We start from the raw sequence: 21,316 nt of genomic DNA on the forward strand, positions 1-21,316 counted from the left end.
GAATGAGTGAATCAGTCGGCTGCATGCGACCAAAAATAATAATACTGGTGTTAGAACATGTCGCCCTATTTGGACTCTACAAAAAAACCATGTTTAAGCAACACATCAAACACTGTAGACTTAAATGTCTCCAGCTCACCAGGTAACAGGAAGCTGAGTTTGACAGTTTCATATATTACATGATGATACAAACACAGTGCTCAACAAATGTATTAGCCACAGGCACCCTAAATTAACACCATTGGTAATTATCCAAATCATTTTTTAATGTTTCTGTAGTGGTTAATACACCAATATGTCGAAGCGCTTTAACCAATATGATATTTTTAATGCTAAAATCTCATTATTATTGTTCAACTTTACTGTTTTACAAAAAAAAACTACACATAGCATTATTATTTATTAATTAATATGTTAAATTATTATTGATTTAGTTATTTACTTGCATTCCTGAACAGAACATTTTGTTTTAGTGGTTGAATGTTATGCTTCTGACAACTTCTGACTTCTCAGACAAGAGGTTTTTGTAAGATTTGGTCAAATAAACTTGTTAAGCACTGTAAAACACTCTTTTTTAAAAAAACATGAATCTATTTACCTCTAGAATAAAGTGATGATAAAGTGTTTTTTCTCCACTAGGAAGAGCTATAAAACAGTGGTCTTTTTCATATGTTTATTGCTGTAACACAGTGATATGAATGTAGCCTCTTAAATGATCCAGAAAAGCAGCTGAACGTTATGATGAAAGTAGGACTAAGTAATTTGACTCATATGCCACATAATTCCTCAAACTCTGGATTTTAACGCCAGTGGCTGATTTTTGTTCCATCGCCTCGTGCAAGAATATGCACAAATAAATAAATAAATATCTCTCAAACACAAGATAGAACATGATCTTTGCCACAAACACAGTTTCTCTGTTACGTCTCGCCATTCTGCCGTTTCAAAGATGTGCTTTTAAAAAATTAAAAAATGCAGAACAGCAAAATAAAGGAAACCACTCTGAAGCGGATACTGTGCTGCAAGTGATGCCTGTGTGATTAAAGATCAAAAGTGCTTTTACCCAGAACCTGGATTTTTAGGGACATTTCTTTAAAGTACTACAAAATTATTTAAATACAAAGACTCCCTTGAAAAGGACAGAAATGATAAAAAGTGATTGTCAGACTATTTCTTTTTTTAAAAAAACAACTCAGTTGTCTAAAAGCAATCTATCTTTTCTCTGCCTGGTGTTTCACTCCTTTCTTTAGAACAGATCGTTTGCAGGGTTTCATTTTACCTGAGTCTGGTTTTAAATCCTGAATGGAAAATTCATTTTAATTAATTAATCGAAACCAATTTTGGAGCCTTTAATGATGCCATGTTTTCAAACCCAAACACAGCATAGCAGAGCAGAGCAGTGCTGCAACACAAGAGTAATATAAAACCACACCAGTATCACATTACAACAACATAGAACTTAAGTTCCTCATTCAAACATGATTTATAACAATATATGGATTATGAAATGAAATGTTTTATGTTTTAACAATAAAACACATATATAGCTAATCCAGAAAGGTTTTTTGACATTTTTTATTGTCCTACTGTCCAAACTTTTCACTTTACAATGTGAAACTAATCCATTTTTTTTTTATTTTTATGGCACAGCAGTAACATACACTTCTGTCGCTGAACATTTCAGTAGTAATCAATTTCTTTCCATTCATGAATTAGATCATTAAAATACTTTCTCTCTTTTTTTTGTAAAGTAACAAACTTCTCAGAGAGATTAAGTGGATAATAATATCAGACGCAGTATCTTCATGCAAACCCCTGGATTTACAACTGGTCCCTATTTGATTAGTGTAAAATACTTTGTATTAAAAAAATAACAGAAACCCATTTAAGTGGAAACAGTCACGGAAACTCATGTAAAACTCTGTTTTTGATTCTGCACCAGTTATTTCTCACCAGAGAGGAGGCACAACTTTGGATGTCAGGGATATTTAAACTGTGTCCACGGAGCTTCAGATAATCTTTTTTCATTTGGACAGTTTGCTGATGACTCGAATGAGCGCCCCGTTCTCATCCTTCAGCCTCTGGTTGTCTGACTTGAGCTCTGTTAAGATCTGGGACAGCAGAGGGAAAGAAACATCACAGTTACTGGACTATAATTCAACTATATTGTTATTTTTAAAGCGTCACGTACGACGACACAATTCAGCGGTGCCATTAGTGGTCAAATAACTGCGGTCACCCCTAACGCTGGACTTAAAGTCATATCTAAGAAGAGTTAGAGGACAATGAGGACATGCTTTGTTTTGTGGCACTGGATCATGCAGTGAGGAGTGATTGTGACAGTATATGATCCGTGTGGATGGAGAGGATGAAGTCAGGAGAAGAGACAAACTGACAGGGTCAGCTTTACTAAATCTAGGTCACGGCTCTCATGAGGAGCAACGGCTAAAAATATCAACACCCTTTGTCAAAGTTTGAACCTCTGATGTGACAAACTGCACTAAAGTGAGATGTTAAACTGTTTGTACATGTTGAACATATATCACACTATGAATATAATCATAATATTAATTTAGCTCAGCAAAACTGACAGAAATGATCTATCTGTTGACATGGTCTGTCATGGGTTTTTATGAGCACATTATTTTTTCTCAAAGCATTTCCACACACTGACGATAACATCACACAAGTGGAATAAAAGACATTTTGGATCTGGTTTTTTTTTGGTAAATAAACAGGGATACAGCTTGATTGACTTCCTTCTTCCTGCTTCTGTGATTGTTGATTGTCGGCCCCTCCCTGATGTGTTTCACCTGTGCTCCATTCTCCTCATGTATTTAGTCCCTGTGAACCCAGTCTGCTTTGGTTTGGACACTCACTCAGTTCTCTGTTCTCTTGGATTTTGGTCTCCTGTGGTCTGCCTTTAAGTAAGTAAGTTGTTTGGTTGTTGTTATTATTGATAATTAAAGATAACCTTTAGTTTCAAGCTCTGCTTTTGGGCCCTCAGGTACCTGTATTATGACAATATATGAAGATATATGTTGAGCCACATGAGTTCTCTCATGCTTGCAGGCTTCATGTTAAGCAAAGAGTCCTTCAAGTAAGTGAATGCTTGTATTACCAAAACAGCAGCATATCCCTTCAAAGTAACATACTTTAATTGTTATTTAATTCCCTGATATGATTCATGAACCAACACAGGAATAACATCCGCCACGTCTCTGTCTAGTGTTTGGTCAGAGGCTCAGGACTTTTTCAAGAGTCATTTCACACATTTAGTGGCTTTTTCTTGGCTTTGCACCGATTACACGGCATATTACACACTGCATATTTCACAGTTTCAATATCAGTGACCACTATCCACCTTATTCATATATGGCCCTCGATACTTTGCATGAATTATGGGCGTGTCCTGTCGCTGAAGCAGAACAAGCGTTTTCCTTGGTAACTGGAAGCTAATTTGGGAACATCATTGATCATTCATTGCTTCCTTTTTCCAAGTGTAAAGTTAACACTAAAAGTCAAATTGATACCATATGTGATTAGGATGAGATACAATCAGGATTTGTTTTAAATTAAATTAAATTAAATTAAATTAAATTTAATTTAATTTAATTTAATTTAATTTAATTTAATTTAATTTAATTTAATTTAATTGCTAACATAAAACTCTTTCAAAGTCTCTTTAACGCTGCTAGACTGCTTTTGCTGTGTGTAAATATCACTGTATTTCCCAAATAATAATAATAAATGTAAAGAATGAAGTCCATCGCTACAGACGCTGAAGCTATGAACTGAAAAACTCTGCATATATGAATTTACAGAGCAATAAGTTCATTCCTTTTGTTAAAAGAGGTGCTCTCAATTATTTAAGGGCAGATATAGAACCACGTCACAGCCTTAGTGTCCCACATCACCAAGCCTGGGTTTTAGTCTCAACCTTGGGTGATTTACAAACTGCAGGATGCTCCAGTACTGCAGGAACAGCGCGATCCTGAAGCCAAGCTGCTGCTGCTGCTGCTGCTACTACTTCTGCCTCCGGAAGATCCACCCATAATCTTTTCTCCAGTAATAAGGTGGAATACATGCATAAGATTCCTTGTGCAGTGATTGTGTCATGTGAAGTCTCATGCAACATAAATGCAATTTAAAAAATAATAATATAAATAATAAGAATGATCAGAGATGTCTTATACGAGAGGGTTAAAAATGGTTAAAATAAAGAGTGTGAAGGAAGTTGCATTGCAGTCTTGGGGGGGAGTGAAGATAGGGAAGTGCAGGACCTGCCTGAGAGGGACACAGCAGAGGACGAGGGCACAGTAGCGGCACCAGGAGGAGAGAGGAGTGTAGAAGTTATGTGGCTGAGGAAGGGAGGGCGAAAAAAGGAAAAAGGAGGACGGGTGACCCCGGAGGATCAGAGGTCCTCTGTCTCCGGCATGGAGGCCCTCTCAGAGAGGCGGGCAAGGACACGCAGCATGGCTCTATTCTCAGCCAGGAGACACTCGTTCACCCTCCGCAGGGTCTGGACCTGAGCCAGAGCAGGGACAGCCTGCACAGAGGAGGAGAGAGATACAGAGAGGGGGCAGACACAGAGAGAGCATGCAGGGAAGCAGGCCATGTGCAAAGAGAGTGTTGTAGAGAATGTGCACAGGGACAGGGAAGGAAGAAAGAACTGTGGATCTGACGGACTTTATCAAAGACATAAATAATTCATGAAATTTGAGCGAACAAACAGATTCGAGGACAAACAGCAAACAAAACACATCATGGAACCAGCTCTCTCCACGAGCTCTTTGTAACTCAACTGTGTGGAGAGTGGTGAGGTGCTGGCATGTTGTTATATGCCTTTGGAAAGAAGAGGGAATTCAAATACCCATAAAACTATTTTACACTTTGCACAGGAGCCTGGCCAGTTAAAAATCAAAGGGAGGGATGGAAAGGATCCAACACACACACACACACACTCTCTCTCTCTCTCTCTCTTCCCTCAGCCAGACTCCTCTTGTTCTGATTTATGAGGTAAACCCCAGTGGTTGCACTGTGGTTTGACACCATTCCTGAGAGGAAACCACGGAACACACACACACAGACGCTTGTCTCTCTACAGTTGTGAGCACACCCAATTCCCTTCCTAGCCCTCTTACCCTTACCTTAACTGGCTCAACTAAATTCCCTAATCCCAGACCTGACCCTAATCTAACCTTAATCCAAACCATAACCATAAAATCAAAGAGAGCCAAATGTGAGGACCTGCTCAAATGTATGAGATGGTTTTCAACCAAACTTTTTCCTTATGACCTAATAAAGACATTCTCTCTCACACACACACACGCACACACACACTGGTTTCCATGACTTCAGAGGACATTGCATTGACTTGCATTAATTTCCTGGAGACTTACTCTACACTTAACCATATAGTTACTACTGGCCTGACCCTAACCCTGACCCTAACGTGTCTTTATCTTAAATTGTCCCCATAAGGAAGACAAGTCCCCTGTGTAAACAGATTCCCACAACATAAGGAATACCAGGTACACACACACACATGTTTCCATAGCTATTCTTCTCAGGATGCTGCATTGACTTCCATTCATACTGACAGCCTGACCAAAGACATCCCTAAACGTAACCATAACTGCTTAATCTGTAATGATGATTTTAACCCAACGACAATTCACATCCTAACTTTAACCACAGCCCCAGAAATAAGGTTCATTAAGCCTCATTAAGTCCAGGCTTTGGTCCCATGAGGACTACTGGTCCTGGAAAAAGTCAGTGTTTATATCAGAGGACGTCCTTAAAGTAAAAAAACACACACACATACACAGAGAGAGATAGACACAAACATAGACATCTAGCTTTTTCATACACCAGAACACATTCTCAAAGTTCTCTCAGTGCAGCACAGTGTATTATGGAGTGATGCCCTTGGCAAGAGGAAAGAACAGAATGAGGAGAGAAACAGAGGGAGAGCACATGGTGACCAGTGCACACTCGCGTGCTGGAGACGTCTCTACATACTTGCTATTGATTAGGCTTCGGGAGCAGCGGGTAGTAAATCATCTTTGCGCCGAGACATTTAAGACTCTATACGCTCGTGAATATTTGAACGTGAAGAAAAGGACACACTGTGCAACTGCTGTGAAACACTGATCTTAACCATGGGGCCTGCCTGCTACTGCACCTGCAGGTTCAGACCTGAAGAAGAAGAAGAAGAAGAAGAAGAAGCACCTCCTACTGACAGAAAAGTGACCACAAGCAAACCAGAGAGGAAGACGTGCTCGTGTAACAGCTACATGAGAAACATAGCAGTTGTAACACACACACACAGACAATATGGTGTTACAATGAGAGCAGCTGCCATTCAGTTTGCCCTTAGAGGACAAAAACAACACGTCCATATCTGCTATGTTGCTGCTATATTTCCTTTCCACCAGGTGTCATGAGATAGCAGGTGAGGGATTCAATCTAAAAATAACATGTGGACATTTTGTTGAGAATCGGTGGCTTGCTAAAGCAGAAGAAGAAGAAGAAGAAGAAGAAGAAGGAGTGACTTAGTGATCGGTGCCGTCTCCCTGACCTGTTTCATTACGGATCTGTGTGTCTGTGTCTCCCTATGACGTGATGCACGTGTGTGTCCCACGCGTGTAAACATGCCCAAGTCTCTGACAGAAGAGAATCACGTGAAGGTGATACAGCGACTACCACTCACCGTCCCCACCCCAGCCTGCCCTCAGGGCTGGTACCCACAGCGGAACCGCAGTGGGGCGTCCTGCTGAAGGAACCACGACAACAACACGGGGGGGTCAAACATCTGCACATCACACTGCTGTATGTGTCTGTCCCATTTCATCATGTGCTCCTCGGTGTCTGTATGCTATGCTGCCTTACACTGGAGCCAAGATTTGACCTCTCCTGAGACAAATATAACAATGTTTTGCCTTAACAATCAAACTGTAAGAGTGTGTTTTATTGGGAGTGTGTCTATTCAGGCCTGAAATCACTCTCTGCTGCCATTTCCCACGTCTCTTTGTGAAGGAGAAAACACAGTGTGGCGCAGGAATGTCTCACAAAAGCAGGTCTTTTGGTTTTTGGACAGGAGTTTGGTATTTAGCTGGAACTAGGTCACAGTGTTCACCCCAACAGTGGGATAAGTGGAGCAGGGGAGCAGTAGTGGAAGCTCCTCCTCAGCCTGGTAGGAAGCAGCCACAGCAGAGCACTGTGGGTAATGGCCCTAAAAGCATTAACCTTCCTTTCTCCTTGACTCTGAACCCACTGTGTCTGTGTAAGTGTGGCCCTGGAGAGAATAAACGTGTCGCTTTTCTCTTGTAAAAACACTTTCTCTGCTCCACTTAGACTATAAGGAGATTGGCTGGAGGTGTGTGCTTAAGGAATATTAGTGTTGTTGTTATTGGAAGAAAAATGTATACGACAAAAGAAGATGCCATTTCAACACAAGGGAAGTAGACGTATTATTATTATTCTTTTTTTGCATTTACTGACCTTTATCTCCTCTTCCATGTCTGACACTCTTTTCTCCAGAACTCTTTTTTCCTGTAAATAACAAAAGAAACACCTGAATTCATATCTACGAACGTCTGTTACTCTACAATTAAACTAAATTATAAAGAACAGGACCGAGAAACGCGGGATTCAAATGCCAAAAAGACACTTACCCTTTTCTCTGATTCAAGTACTGATGACTTCTCTGATAACCTGTCGTGTCTCTACAGAGTAGAACGATGCTGTTATTAGAATATTTTTTGAGCTGGAGTCCATTAACTATTAAGTCGTGACCTTTCTTGAGCACCCACTTTGGAAAATGACAATGGTGCAACAGAGGGGGGGAACAAATGAATGAGCAGCCACTGTACCTGAGTGACTTTCTCCAGCTGGGTACGAATCTTAACCAGTTCCTGTTTGCTGTCCTGCAACCTGGACTTCAGCCTCTCATTCTCGTGCAAAGCGTCAGCGTACATCTGAAACAGAAGAAAATGAAGGGATAAAAAGCTGCGGTTAGTGAAATACTTGAGTTAACTTACATGATAAAGTTCCAGTATGTCACAGTTTGAAGGGTTCAGTGGCAGAAATTCAATATATTACTCATAGGTTTGTTTGTTTGAGTCTATAATCGCTTTGGTTTCCATAGCCTATATAAGAATTTATCAGTACTTGGGAAAGGAACTGGGCTTGTAACTGCAGGGTTGCCAGTTGAAATCCTGGGACAGGTCAAGGGCTAGGGGGGCCCTGAGTAAGGCACCCTATCCCACATTGTGTGTGTGTGTTTACTGCTATTTATAACTGGTGTGTAATGAGGATGGGTTAAATGCAGAGGTCAAATTCACTATCACTAATTGGTGTGTGTACAAAAATAACTGATTCTAATTCTACTTCAGGCGAGGGCCATATGGAGAACCATCTTGTTTCTACAGCAGCCTGGTTGGATAAACCAGCCAAAGCACGCATTTTGCTTTTTGAAGTGGAAGCTAACGATACAAACAAAGAATATTTTCCTTGATTTCTGTTATGCCAAAGCGCTGTAGTTCCCAGAAGCATTTTAGGAAAAGGCGGGATGAGCGGAAGAGTCCTCCGTTTGCTACAATCTGCAGTCTCACCATTAGATGACACTAATTTCTACACATTGGACCTTAATAGCTCTATATGATGAGGTGACATAGGGAAGAAAATGGGTCAGCAATGGACAGGAAGTTAGCGGAAAGCCGATGTCACTGACTGCAGCTTTAGGGAATAGCATTTTTTTAAAAGTTCAGATTTAAGTCAACAAAAACGATTGTATATATGCACACCCTTTCAGTTTAAGTACAGTTAAAACTTCATCTGCTTGCCCTTGGGGAACATTCTATACGTGAGTGTCTGCTCAGTGGGCGTGGTCTGAAGTCCCTCCTTAACACCTCACCAGCAGCTCATCTTCTCATCAAGACTCAATCCTCCCCTGCTCTTAAAGGAGATTTAGTTACTCTTAATTTGTTCTAGGGGTGTCAAATTATCGCAATTCATTGCAATGAATTAATTAATTACAGTCGTATTTAGCATGTTATGTTTTTTAATCGCGTTAATCTAATTTTTAATCTCTAACTTCACGGTTTCTGTATGTGAGTTGCTTTTTTTTATAAAATCTGTTTTTATGTGTTGGACTTCTTGTGCTTGAGTTGTTGGGGTTGGAAAACAATGGCTAGTCGCACCCTGAAGTGGACACTGGCTGTCATTGTGTTTGGAGGGCAGGATGAGGAGGAGGTGAGAGTTCTCCACCCAATTGAACTGGACATTTACATTTTGACATGTATATTTAAATGAAATACCTCAAGTTGAGGGCTTTTCTAAGTAATTTTTAGGTGCGATTAAAAAAAGAGATTAATGAATTAATTACAGATCACAATTAATTAATTGCTCATTTTTTTAATCTCTTGACAGCACTCATTTTTTTCTCCAATCTTTTTTTCATAAGCACATTTTAAAACCAGGTTTTCTCTGGTTTCCCCCCACAGTCCAAAAACATGCAGATTTGGGGATTAGGCAAATTGGACACTCGTAATTCACCGTAGATGTGAGAATAAGTGTGGATGGTTGTCTCTATGTGGCTCTGTGATGGAATGGCGACCAGTCCAGGTTGTACCCCGCAACCCTCATGTGGAGGATAAAGTGGTAGAAGATGGATGGATGGATGGATTTTTAACACAGGTGGACCAAAGTGCAGTGCATCAACTCTTTAAACCTGATCCGTCACCCCGTTTGTGTTCTGTCCACTGGGTACTTAGCTTTATTGCCCCATAACACCATGTATGCATATATAAATCTGTATGGTGACCCTAAAGTCAAACTTTAAGCATTACTGCTGGTTTGACACTCACTGGAGTTTTGCTTGTTTAAAGTGAATGAATGGTTCCAACCTTCTTGTAGTCTTTGGTGGCAGAGTCTTGTTCCTGTTTATTGAGCGAGGCCAGTCTTGTCTCTCTTCGTGTGTAAGAGCTGGTGCGGCCCAGTGGCTTTTCTGTGGCACTCTCTCCACTGGAGTCATATCTGGAGGCGACACAGGTCACACTCAGAAGATACTGTAGCTCTACTTGATTCAGGACATGTGTTTCTTTACTTCAGTATTTCAGTACAGTGCAAAAAAACAAAGCATACAAATCTTACCTTGACAGTCTGTCATGCTGAAACACAAAGAGAAAAAAGCCACATGAGCTTGATCACTACAGAGTCGGAACACTGTCTGCAAGCTGCCCTGCTGAAAATAGATTCTGATATATTTGTTTGATAAAACCAAACAAAGGCTGGACTGAATTTATTTCCCGTTTCAAGACAACGAAGAACAAAAACCCAACTTCCAAAGTGAATTATCGCAGTGTGTTCAGAGGCCTGAGTGCACACAGAAGTGAGATACAATTCACCCTGCTGCTGCAGTGACAGGGGTCACGTGGGTCAAAGTTCCCCACTGAGCCCAGTTAATCTGAACTGCGGCAGAAAGATGACATCATGACATCAGGAGCAAAGTATCTGCAGCATGACGAGTGCATGGCTGACCTCTGCATGCAAGCTGATAGCAGACTGTCCTGGCAGGTTTCTGCTGTGTCTGCCTCTGTGTACGGGGCTGCCAAGCTGCCTGCGGTGATCACATACTGTATTTGTTTACCCTCAGGTTTGGACGCTGAGCTACATTCACACTAGCTCTATGTAATTTCTCTAACCGTGTCTTTTTTCATTGTTCACATTCCTTAAAGGTCCAGTGTGTAAGAAATACTGACCTTTTAATGTGACACTGTAACAAACAAAGGACTCTTCCAATCACCCCTCCCTTTCCCAAGCACATCATGGGACTACTTTGCATACCAGGAAGAACATCATTTATCATTTATTTGCCTAAAGTACATATAAAAGACTATGAAATCCATCTATCTATCTTCTACCACTTTATCCTAGTACGTAAGGTACACAGGTCGCCAGTCCACCACAGGGCCACATAGAGACACTGTCACGCTCAATTTCAAGTCAAATTTGCCTATTTCCCAAATCTGCATGTTTTCAGACTGTGGGAGGAAACCGGAGAACCGGGAGAAAAACCCACACCCACACGGGGGAGAACATGCAAACTCCATGCAGGAAGACCTGCATGTTATTCTTGCCTCTTGCTGCAAAGGAGAGAGTCTATGAAAACCGTAATTTAAAGTGATTATACACTATTCAAACATATTGGTAGTATATTAAATTTCTGCCAGAAAAACGAGCAAACTTCTAAATATATATATATATATGTATATATATGTATATATATGTATATATATGTATATATATATATATATATATATATATATATATATATATAAACAATATATCCCAACACTGGATCTAAGATGAGTCTTTCGTTAAACAAATCTGGTGTTAATGTGTCTACTGTCTCCCTGATGCAAATGAGCTCATCATAAACTGTGTGAACAGGACGTGCATTGTGAAAATCTCCACCCTGTGGAATGGCTGATTTCGTAAGTCCATATAGCAACAATACGAAAACACCCTCAGCTTTTATGATCGACTATGCACCGGAGATTGCAACAACACTATAGTCAGAAACTAAACTAAACTAAAAGAGGCCCCATGCTATTAACTTTGTGCCAGACTCTGAGAAGCAATGTGTGAACCATGAGGTGCACGTGTGCTTTAGGGCAGTGTTTCTCAATCCACTGCCCTGCATGTGTTAGATGTTTCACTGCTCCGACACACCTGATTCACATGGTCAGCTCGTCAACAAGCTCTGCAAAAGCCTCATAACCCCCCCCTTTTCTTTTCTTTTTTAATCAGGTGTGATCTAAATCATGCAGGACAGTGGGTCCCCTGCTTTAGGGGAAGAAAGGTTAGGTTAGGTCAGGTCAAACATTATTGTCCAGTCGTCCAGCTGGCTGTGGTGAGGCTTGGAATGGTACACCTTGATCTGGCTTGTGTTTCCACCACGTGGTGTGCAGGCCAGATACATGCAAGTTGCCTAAATATTTACGTCGCTGCGTCAGTCACATAAACAGTGTGAGGCCAAAGCAGCGTGACACCGTTTAGTTCTCCAGTAAATTTCACAAAGACGAGGAATGTGACACAGTAAACAACAGAGCAACAATGGAGGACATTCGCCACTCTCTATTCCTTCTTCCTGGCATGAGGCTGCAGGGAAAACGTGGAAAACCCCCCACAATTTTTCTGTTTTTCTGCAAGTGGTGATTCTCTACTGACCAGTGAACAGACTTCATTGGTCTAACTCTACCCTGGACCCTAAACAGAAGAGTGTCAAACACTAGGATGATCAACGTTTGACCGTTGAAACACAAATAATTGTGTGACTCAGTGAAGTGAACTGTGACGCTTGGTGGCTTTGATTTGATGTCCGGTCCCCTCCCCCTCCTCCTCCTCCCTTTTGAAATATCTCTGTCTCTTATCACACTCTCGCCAGACCTGTTTCTGCTCTGAACAAAAGTGAACCAACAGAAAGCTCAGTGCCAGCAGGTGATAGACGTGGCACATGTGTGGACAATGACTGGTTGTGCTTTCTATTACTAGGAAAGAAAGTCAGACACAGAGTGAGAGAGAGGGATGGGGGTCATATTATAACGACAGACATGGTATTTTTGGAATAGCTGCTGCTGTTTCTTAACCTTTACCCCTTTAACTTCTGAGATTTGGAGTTGGTGTCTCTTTTGGGAAACTGGGTCCTAAACAACTCGGTTTTAAATCGCGTCACAGTAAACATCTTGTGCAGTCCGAGCTGTTTGAGAAAAGGACCAGATGTGTGTGCATTTGCGGGAGGACAATTTATGTTCGGAGAGGACCGGCCATTCCTGTGCTCACAATCAGCGAGTTCGAGTCAGGGGGATATTTCACAGAGCGTCAAAGGAGCTATTCCTCAGCAAGTGTTTACATAACTGAGGCTTTGCTGCTTGTCCTTATGTGGTCATGTGCTTAAGCAGAGCTGTCCAGGAAAAAAAACAGACCTCTGTGATCTCAGATGAAGAAGGTCCAAGGATGGAGCTGAGACAAGCTCTCACTCACTCCAGTCTTCTATCAGATTCTCTATAAAAATGTTTTTATTATTTTGAGCCTGTAGCTTTCATGAATAAATTACCATACAGTAATGCCTGCTTTGAGGGATTTGAACCAGCACTATTAAGATTACTAGTTCTGATGCAGAAATCTATTTCACACTAAAGGATTAGAAAATGTATGAAATTAGTTTCTTAACTAATTCAATCCCAGCAGACATTGGACTGAAGCCAGAGCCTGAAACATAGTTTGATTTTTTTTCTGATGGCAGCTGCACTGATCTGATTCACTTGTTAGGAAAAACTCAGAAGTGGCACATGTTTTGCAGTAAACAATGTGAGGCAGACAAAAAAAGGGGGGGGGGGGACGACAACATCAGAGAGACGGGTGCACTCTTGGACCACGGGGGCTCTGCAAACACCACTGTGTCCAGTTTTATAGTCTGCCAGGGCCAATATTGTGCACGGAGGGGGGAGGGAGATGGTCAGAGGTTCACACACGCACGCCGCCTGCATGAGCTCACTGCTCGGAGCTGTGAATGATATGAAGTGTTAACAGCAGTTTTTCAAAAAAAGCCAGTGAAGTCATCATCATCACCCTCCGTCTCACTCTTCTGTGTCACATTCTGTCTGCACTGACTGAACTGACTGTGTGTCGACAGCAGGAAAATCTGTTTTCTCTGTAGATTACAGACACAAACTGTTCTCCAGTCCTTGCTGCTATTCTTTTTTGTTTTAATGACATGCGGCATTGCATAACTGTGTTTATTTTGGCCTCGGCAGTTATTTAAAATGCGAGCTGAGAAGTGTAATTGGGGGAAATGCTAACAACTTACATCTGAACTGAAGCCAGTGATGTTGGAACCGCTGTGTTATATTACGATTGTAATGGGTTTTTTTTTCATCTAACGTGTTTTATAATAAGCTGTACAATAAATGTAGTCTCAGGTACAGACATTCCCCTTTGAATGTAGAATTATAAAGAAGCATAAAATGGAGAAGGAAAAAAAAAAAAGGTCAAGTACACATGTCTCCAATTTGAAGTAGCAATATTTAGCCACTTTCCCACTTCTGCTCATATTTGCCTAACGATAAATGTCATCCAGTAATGAAAATGTGTTCATGTTTATGCCTCTTCCTGCTGCTCACAGCTGTTCCACACATTGTGTATTTCACTGAAGGAGACCAGGTTCTCATCAAAACCAGGAGACACGGGCTAAAAATACTGATTCTACCGCCTCTGCATTTCATTATCTCTCCCATGAAAACTTTGCTATTTCAGATTAGGCTGACATTTTGACCACAGACACAGACAGCACTGTGTGCGTGTGTGTGTGTGTGTGTGTGTTGTCCGTGCACTTCTAACTGTCTGTCCCTTTAACTGCTCCTGTCTAACCATGTCCAGCTCTGATATAAACACAACAGTCAAACAACACCCGTGAGAATAAGCCACTTACTCCAGGAACAAATAAACATAACAGGAAATTACAAGAGGAATGTTTTGATGGAAAAATAAAATCTCTTTAGTCAGAGTCGCAGTGATTTAGAGCAAAAACCTCTAAAAACTTTTTTTTAAAAAAACATCAGTCTCTGAAATAACAAGTGGTACAAAACAAATGGTTGAAAATACACATTTCACTGGGGGATACAATTGATAATAATCTCCTATCAGTAAATCTGCCATATTTAGGCATATTAAAAAAGAAGTTAATGAAAAAGAATATCTTTTTCCTATCTATTCCTTCCTATCTAATCTATCAAATGATTGGTGTGTTTAGTTTTGTGTAATACTACTGAAAATTAGGTTCATGCATGTGCTCTTAAAATTATTCTTTACAGAAAAGTCACCAGTGGGAAATGAAACGCTTTCTTTGGGTTTCCTCAAGAGTGGATTAACATACTACTACAACTAAAATTAGAATAATTTGAACATCTTTAACAACACAAATGTATAATTGGTCACATCCATGCTGTTTGGACACTCTGACGTTTACAATCAAAAGAAATGTCTGGTCTTACTCTGACGTTTTTGTCTGTAGGGGAAGGAGAGGAGGGTGGAGAGTCTGTCAGCGACCTCCTGGTGCGAGTCAGGTCCTTGTTGCGTGAGTAGTAGGACGACATCTCCCTCCTCTACAGTGAACATGCAGGTCAGTGTCTACTGTAAGAGTCAGCCGGGCCTCCTCCTGAGAACTACTGCACAGACGCACACACTGCAGATGCCCTCAAGCAACGGTGACGCAGATGCCCATGACTGCGCTCCCGGGAAATCCTCAGCAACAACAGGTGTGTGTGTGTGTGTGTGTGTGTGTGTGTGTGCAATCACGCCTTCTTCCAAGCTGAAGACAGTGAAGAAATAATCATATAAAAATGCAAAATGTTGACCACACAGAAATAAGCCTTGAGCAAGAAAAAGCAATCAAACTGTCTTCACTCAGGTCTTTGGTTTAAATGTCAAAATAAGTCCAAAACAAAGCAGTCGACAGAGAAAACTTTGCCTCCTGTGCTGCCTCTTCTTCTGCTTCCCCAAAGTTATACACGCTCTCTCCATCTCCCTCCCCCTCTTGCTTTCTCTCTCTCTCTCTCCCACTCTCTCTCTCTCTCTCTCTCTCCCCTTCTTCTTTTTCAATGCTCAGTCACCCTCCCAGTCCCCCTTTGCTTCTCCCTGCTCCAGCTCTTCAGCTTTGGCAGCTTTCTGTGGACGCCTGCCAGAGGCTCTGCAATGGCCAGACTCGACATTGAAAGCTAAAATTGTCCACTGATGTGGACAGGGATAAGGGTGGGAGAGGGTGAGGGTGAGGGTGAGGATGAGGGTGAGGGGGGTGGAGCAGCAGCAGTTTGTGTTCTGGAGGGTCAACAGAGAGCATTCACTGAGAAGCCATCAACAATCACCAAGTGTCAAGTGAGTGATGGAGGGGACGATATGAGTGCTACATGGTGTTAACGGAGGGACGACTTGGCCCATGCTATCTCCATGCATCCATCCGTCCACCCATCCATCCATCCATCCATCATCTCTGCCAGAAATATTAACTACATTCAAACCATTATTGAATGACTTCACACAATGCTGATTAAGTCTATCAGCTACACACAAGACCAGCTCTCTCTGTGTTTCTCAGTACTGCGACTTTTCGGCACTGCACACAGGAAGTGATGTCATGATTTGTTCGTGTCAAGACAGACGTGGCAACTGCAACAGCAACTGCAACAGCAAAGTGAATTCTACCGCTCAAGAAACCCAGTCGTTCAGTCCAACACAAAAACAACAAACAGTGAAATGGAATGAAGCCATAAAATCGGACTCCCTTCAGAGTCATAAGCACCATCACTACTGTGAATAGATTTAGATAAAGCTCAAAATCATCTTTCTTTTCTTACTTCACCTTCAAAACCATGCAGCTGTAACATCATATTCACGATGAATAAAGTTTATCACTCTTTGTACAGGAAAGCAAATAAATGCACATGACCAAATGTCAGTCTGCTCCTTTAAAGAACCTGCACCTCCCTAAAACTGTTCTCCTCCATACTCTCTGCACCAAACCAGGCTCCCGGCTCAGTGTTACCTTCCTTCCTTTTATAGTGAGGTTTGCAGCACCTACAGTAGATGTTCCTCAACTCTCACTCACCCCCGCTCAGGGCAAACCGATAAAAAGTGAGTTTGCACAGAAAGAAATACAAGCAGACAATCAGGCAGAGGAAAGATAGAAAAGGCACGACTGGATTATTTGACAATAAGTAATGAGAATAATGAGAGCTTTTCATTCTAAGGTGATGACTGCAAATACAGTTCATCTTCAGCGAGCATCTGCAGAGGGAATGACTTGGTGGCAGTGAACAAATATTGGCAACGTGGATGGAGACTTTTATTCAGCGTTGATCTCAGATGGAGCTGGAACTCCCAGTCCGATCCTCAGTCTTATAGTTTCTGGACTTTTCCATTTTACCCTCCGAGCTTTTTAGAAAACAATCGATTTGAGAGGAGGGGAGCATCACCAGTGTGATCTAAAGTGATAGAAATAGTGCATCAAAAGTAAAACGTCCAGCTTTCTCTGTTAATTTCGTCCCCCCCCCAAAAAAACCAGAATCTCTGTGTCAACTTGCTCTGCACCTGCCTGTCCTCTCTGCTGCTGAAATGTGGAAAGTCTGTGCAGATCATCATGGAGTCACACAGAGGTCGGCTGTGGAGATGGGCAGCCTGTCATGCTTCTAATGAAACCTCGCTGCTCGGTATGATTATCACAGACAGATTTAGTCCACTCGCTAAGGCAAAGAGACTCTCGTGTTACGAGCAGATTCCACCCCGGGGGGACAGCTGGACCTCTGATCAGAACACACAGATAGGAAATCCTATTCAATTCATAATTCACAACACTTTTAAAAGTTATCCTTTGTCTTTTCTCTCTATCATTCACTGTGATTTGGGTTTATTTTTTTGTAAAATGTTCACGTTTTCTTGGTCGGAAATACAGATTAAACACACAATATAGTAACTGGCAGGTTTGACCCAGGAGGAAGAAGAGATGATGATGATGATGATGGGGGAGAGTCTGGCTTTCAGCCCCACAGGTGGAAGGAAACAGTAATAAGAGAAATGAAAGTCAAGCCTTCTTCTGAATCCTGTGCTTCACAGAGAGAGCGTGCAGTCTCAGTTTTGCCCAATATGGGATGGAATGCTGAGACACCTCAGCCATGTGATGTGAAGAAGCAAAGCGACTTAGAGGGAGTGGGTGGGGAGAGAGGGTACATGTGTATGTGTGTGTGTGTGAGACTTGGGTTGGGTTGGGGGAGTAGGGGAGGGGGGGGGTTTAGGTATAAACCAACACACCAAGTCCTGCTTTAATCTCTGGTTGCACTTTATCTGTAAATGTTGCGTCAGACATCGGAGCCGTGTTGCCGTTGAAGTCTTGATGAAGCCTTTGTGTAAATGAGTATGAAACAGTGGTGCTGATGAATATGGATTTGAATGGAATAGTGTAATAATTACTGTGGTGTCAGGTTATTATTCAGCGTTTGTGCTTCACTGTGCTCTACATGTCGTTTTCCTCACTTTTACTTCACATATTAATGCATATTATGCATATGCATACATATTCACAGCTATTTTGGGCCAGTGCATGATAAATACATTGCACAGAAAGTCCTGTAGCTCCATCTAGTGGCAGAAAAGTTGTTTGTTTGTTTTCTGTCTGTCGTCATGTGTGATTGCTACTCAGAGTTATACCTCACATACCTCTGTCATGTCAAAGTCTGGACCTTCGCCATCAGGGCAGCGTCGTCTCTGGTGCGGCCGTTCACTGAAGCCCGTCTGTGCTGCGTCGTCCACAAGATTCTGATTTTCATCTCGCCACCATCTTTCAGCAACTGCACGCAGACAATAAACCAAGTGTGTTTGGTTTTTTTACTTTACTTTTTACAAATATGAATACAGTTCTAGTGATATTTTCTGTGAAATGACTGCCTAGACATGTGACTTTGAACTGGGAATGACACATCAGTGTGTCTGTGGTCTGGCTCCCAGTCATCATCAGATAGATAGATAGATAGATAGATAGATAGATAGATAGATAGATAGATAGATAGATAGATAGATTCGTTCTCTGACCTCTGAATGAAGTGTTGCAGTGGAGAAGGCCACAGGATTCAGCAACAGAAAGATATGAAATATTTGGTGTTGGACACTCAGTGAGGGTTTCTAGCCTGGCTTCAATGTTTCCCTGCTGTGTGTGTGTGAGGAGAAAATAAATCATGTTAAAGTTAGAAACTTGTCCTGCGAAAGAACCTGAATTTATTTCTGTCTTGTTCACCTCGTCCAGTTTGCTCCATTTTGGACTCATCCCTGCTGTTTCCGTGGAATCTGTCCGCGTGGCTGTGACTCTCCTCTCATCTGTGCAGCCTTTCCTCAGACAGGACCTGTCGTCTGCTGTGCCTGCTCCCTCCGTCTGTCTGTCCTGAGGAGGAAAGCTCTTGGTCTTCTGAGCCTCTTTTAGGTCCGACAGAGTCACACCCTGCAGGACATTGTCATACAACCTTCATATCAACGGTAACACACAGTGATAATACACCTGAATTGTTGTTGGTGTTTTTGTTTTTTTGTTAACCTGTGTTGACCTGCGGGTCTGTCTGGCATGACGAGACTTTGCTTTTCTCTGAGACTCTGCTTCTTCATCCCTGACCGGAGTCAGATACAGCCTGGTTCAGTGCAAAAACAGCAACAAAAAACCCAAAACACTGTTGTTTACAACTGCAAATGATTCCAGGCAGAGAAACAGGAAATCATAGCAAAGATATTTATTCAGTGAGCACTTATTAAAATGATCCATGAAGATACAAAACAGGTACAGCAGTGGATCTCAATTCATAGCACATGGGGGTCTGTGAGATGTTTCCAGAGTCATCCATTAAAATGATTATGATCTATTGTATATATAGGCTTTTATTTATTTATTTGCTTCCTTACAAAAGCCTTCAGAGCACACTGAATATTAAATCAATTACCATGTTGTAATCTGAACTAGTTCATACTTTATATTTTGTCCATGGCTGAGAAGAAATTGGGTTCCTCTGCTTTAGAGAACCAGGGAGAATACCTGTCACAGTTGGCATAAAACAATAAATGATAAATACATTTTTAAAATAAAAATAAAAATAATAAAATAATAAATAATATTTGTTTTTGCTGTTTTTTCAGACAGTTACTGACTTTGTATATTTATTAAACCAGCCTCGCTGAACAAAAGACAACAAATTAAATGAAATTTAATTAAATGAACCCTTAGAACACAGAGCATTTCAGCTGCTTTTTTCCATTACTATGTTTAACTGTACAGTATATACAGAGGCTATAAGAATGTGCAATATACAGTGCCTTCTTTTCATTTTCAGCGACAATTTAAACACGAAGTTTAAAGTACACTTGGCTCGTTTTTATGAAGAAAAACAGAAGGTAAACGGTCTGTTTTGTGAATTCTGCACAATTATCGCTACTTTATATCACTACTCAAAAATGTGATATAAAATGAATCATAACTTTGACTTAAGCGGGAAAAAAAATAAATTTAAAGCCTGAATATGTGACCTATAAACGCACAACCCACAGGATGTCCATATAAGGAGTTGTGTATTATTCCCATGGCAATTTACCATGGATGCACTTGCAGCATGGCTCTGTGCCGCGTGAGCACTAAGGGTTAAAGGGGAAAAAAATGTGCTTTATTGGGAATAAAGCATTCCTTTATCCGTGACCTAGTAAAACAAAATCTTAATTAAACTGAGAAAAGATGCCTTGAAAAGGCATTTTCACTGTGACTTTAAGACCCGAGTGCAATTTCCGCCAGTGGCTACATCAACAGAAATAGCTGAGTCAGCACCAGTGGGGAGGCTCGTGTTTTACCCAGAGCTCTGCTACGCTTTTTTACTGCTATTGATCTCTCAGTTGTAGAGTCACCCTGAATCCTGACTCAGAGTCGGTGGACTGCTCCGTGGCACGATCGGCTGCCTCTGCTCCACAAAGCATATAATTCACAGTCCATAAAGGATATGGTGCTCATCACTCGCTCTATAAATCGATACCAAAAATGTATCGTGCACTAAAACAAGTTAGAAGCTGCAGATTCATTATCCACCCTGACTTAAATAACAGAACCTGCAGGCCCTGTTTAGTTTTTTTAAACTGCTCTTCTTCTTAGGCCTCATGACAAAAATAATTGATAAGCTAAAATAAATTTTTAGTAACAACAGCCCCCAGCCTATAATTACTAATGTAAATAAAAAAGCTCAGCAAAGAGATCAAAGACGTTATCTCAGTCCCAATGGTAACAAACTCATTTATAGTTCAGCAAGGCCTGCAGCAGTGGCTGAGCTCACTCACTCCACACCCGGCAACAAACACAAGGACGTGGATCTTTCCCAAAACATTTGATTATCAAGACTGAAATTTAAGAGAATGAAAAAGTGTGTAAGTAAGCGTTCCGGTCTGTGTGAACCTTACCTGGGAACAAATGCTTGCATGGTTCCTGAGGAAGGTCAGAGACTGAGACACTGCAGCAGTGATGGTGGAGTGGGAGAGGCTGATGAAAATGACTCAGTGAGAGAGAGGGGGGGGAGAGAGAGAGAGGAAGAGAGGGAGAGGGAGAGACTTCCTGTCTATCTAGATGATGCACACAATCAATTCAGACTCTGTTCACCGAGGCCTGATGCAGGGAAACTCTGTGCACACTTCACAGATCACATTGAGCATCAAACACGGCGATAAAAGTGTTTGTATCGACGTCATT

General features: G+C 41.4%; 1 protein-coding gene across 4 annotated transcripts; it reads right to left on the minus strand.

Moving 5' to 3' along the window:
- Nucleotides 1-1,240: 1,240 nt before the first annotated feature.
- Nucleotides 1,241-21,092, minus strand: LOC131468809 (protein phosphatase 1 regulatory subunit 12B). 4 transcript variants are annotated; one of them, XM_058643430.1, is made up of 12 exons: nt 21,031-21,092; nt 19,142-19,232; nt 18,848-19,048; nt 18,646-18,760; nt 18,274-18,404; nt 10,159-10,175; nt 9,912-10,041; nt 7,878-7,982; nt 7,680-7,730; nt 7,507-7,557; nt 6,716-6,775; nt 1,241-2,111 (listed from the first exon to the last, which is right to left on the minus strand). In XM_058643430.1, the coding sequence occupies exons 1-11, from the start codon at nt 21,048-21,050 to the stop codon at nt 6,737-6,739; spliced, it is 951 nt and encodes a 316-aa protein (XP_058499413.1). In that variant the 5' UTR covers nt 21,051-21,092; the 3' UTR covers nt 1,241-2,111; nt 6,716-6,736. The 4 variants fall into 4 exon arrangements, with proteins under 4 accessions (XP_058499413.1, XP_058499412.1, XP_058499411.1 ...); XM_058643429.1 differs by having other exon boundaries at nt 6,716-6,778; XM_058643427.1 differs by lacking the exon at nt 6,716-6,775 and adding an exon at nt 4,284-4,549 and having other exon boundaries at nt 2,024-2,111.
- Between the last annotated feature and the right edge of the window lie 224 nt (nt 21,093-21,316).

Source organism: Solea solea, chromosome 11 (genome assembly GCF_958295425.1).
Source record: "Solea solea chromosome 11, fSolSol10.1, whole genome shotgun sequence".
Lineage (NCBI taxonomy): Eukaryota > Metazoa > Chordata > Actinopteri > Pleuronectiformes > Soleidae > Solea > Solea solea.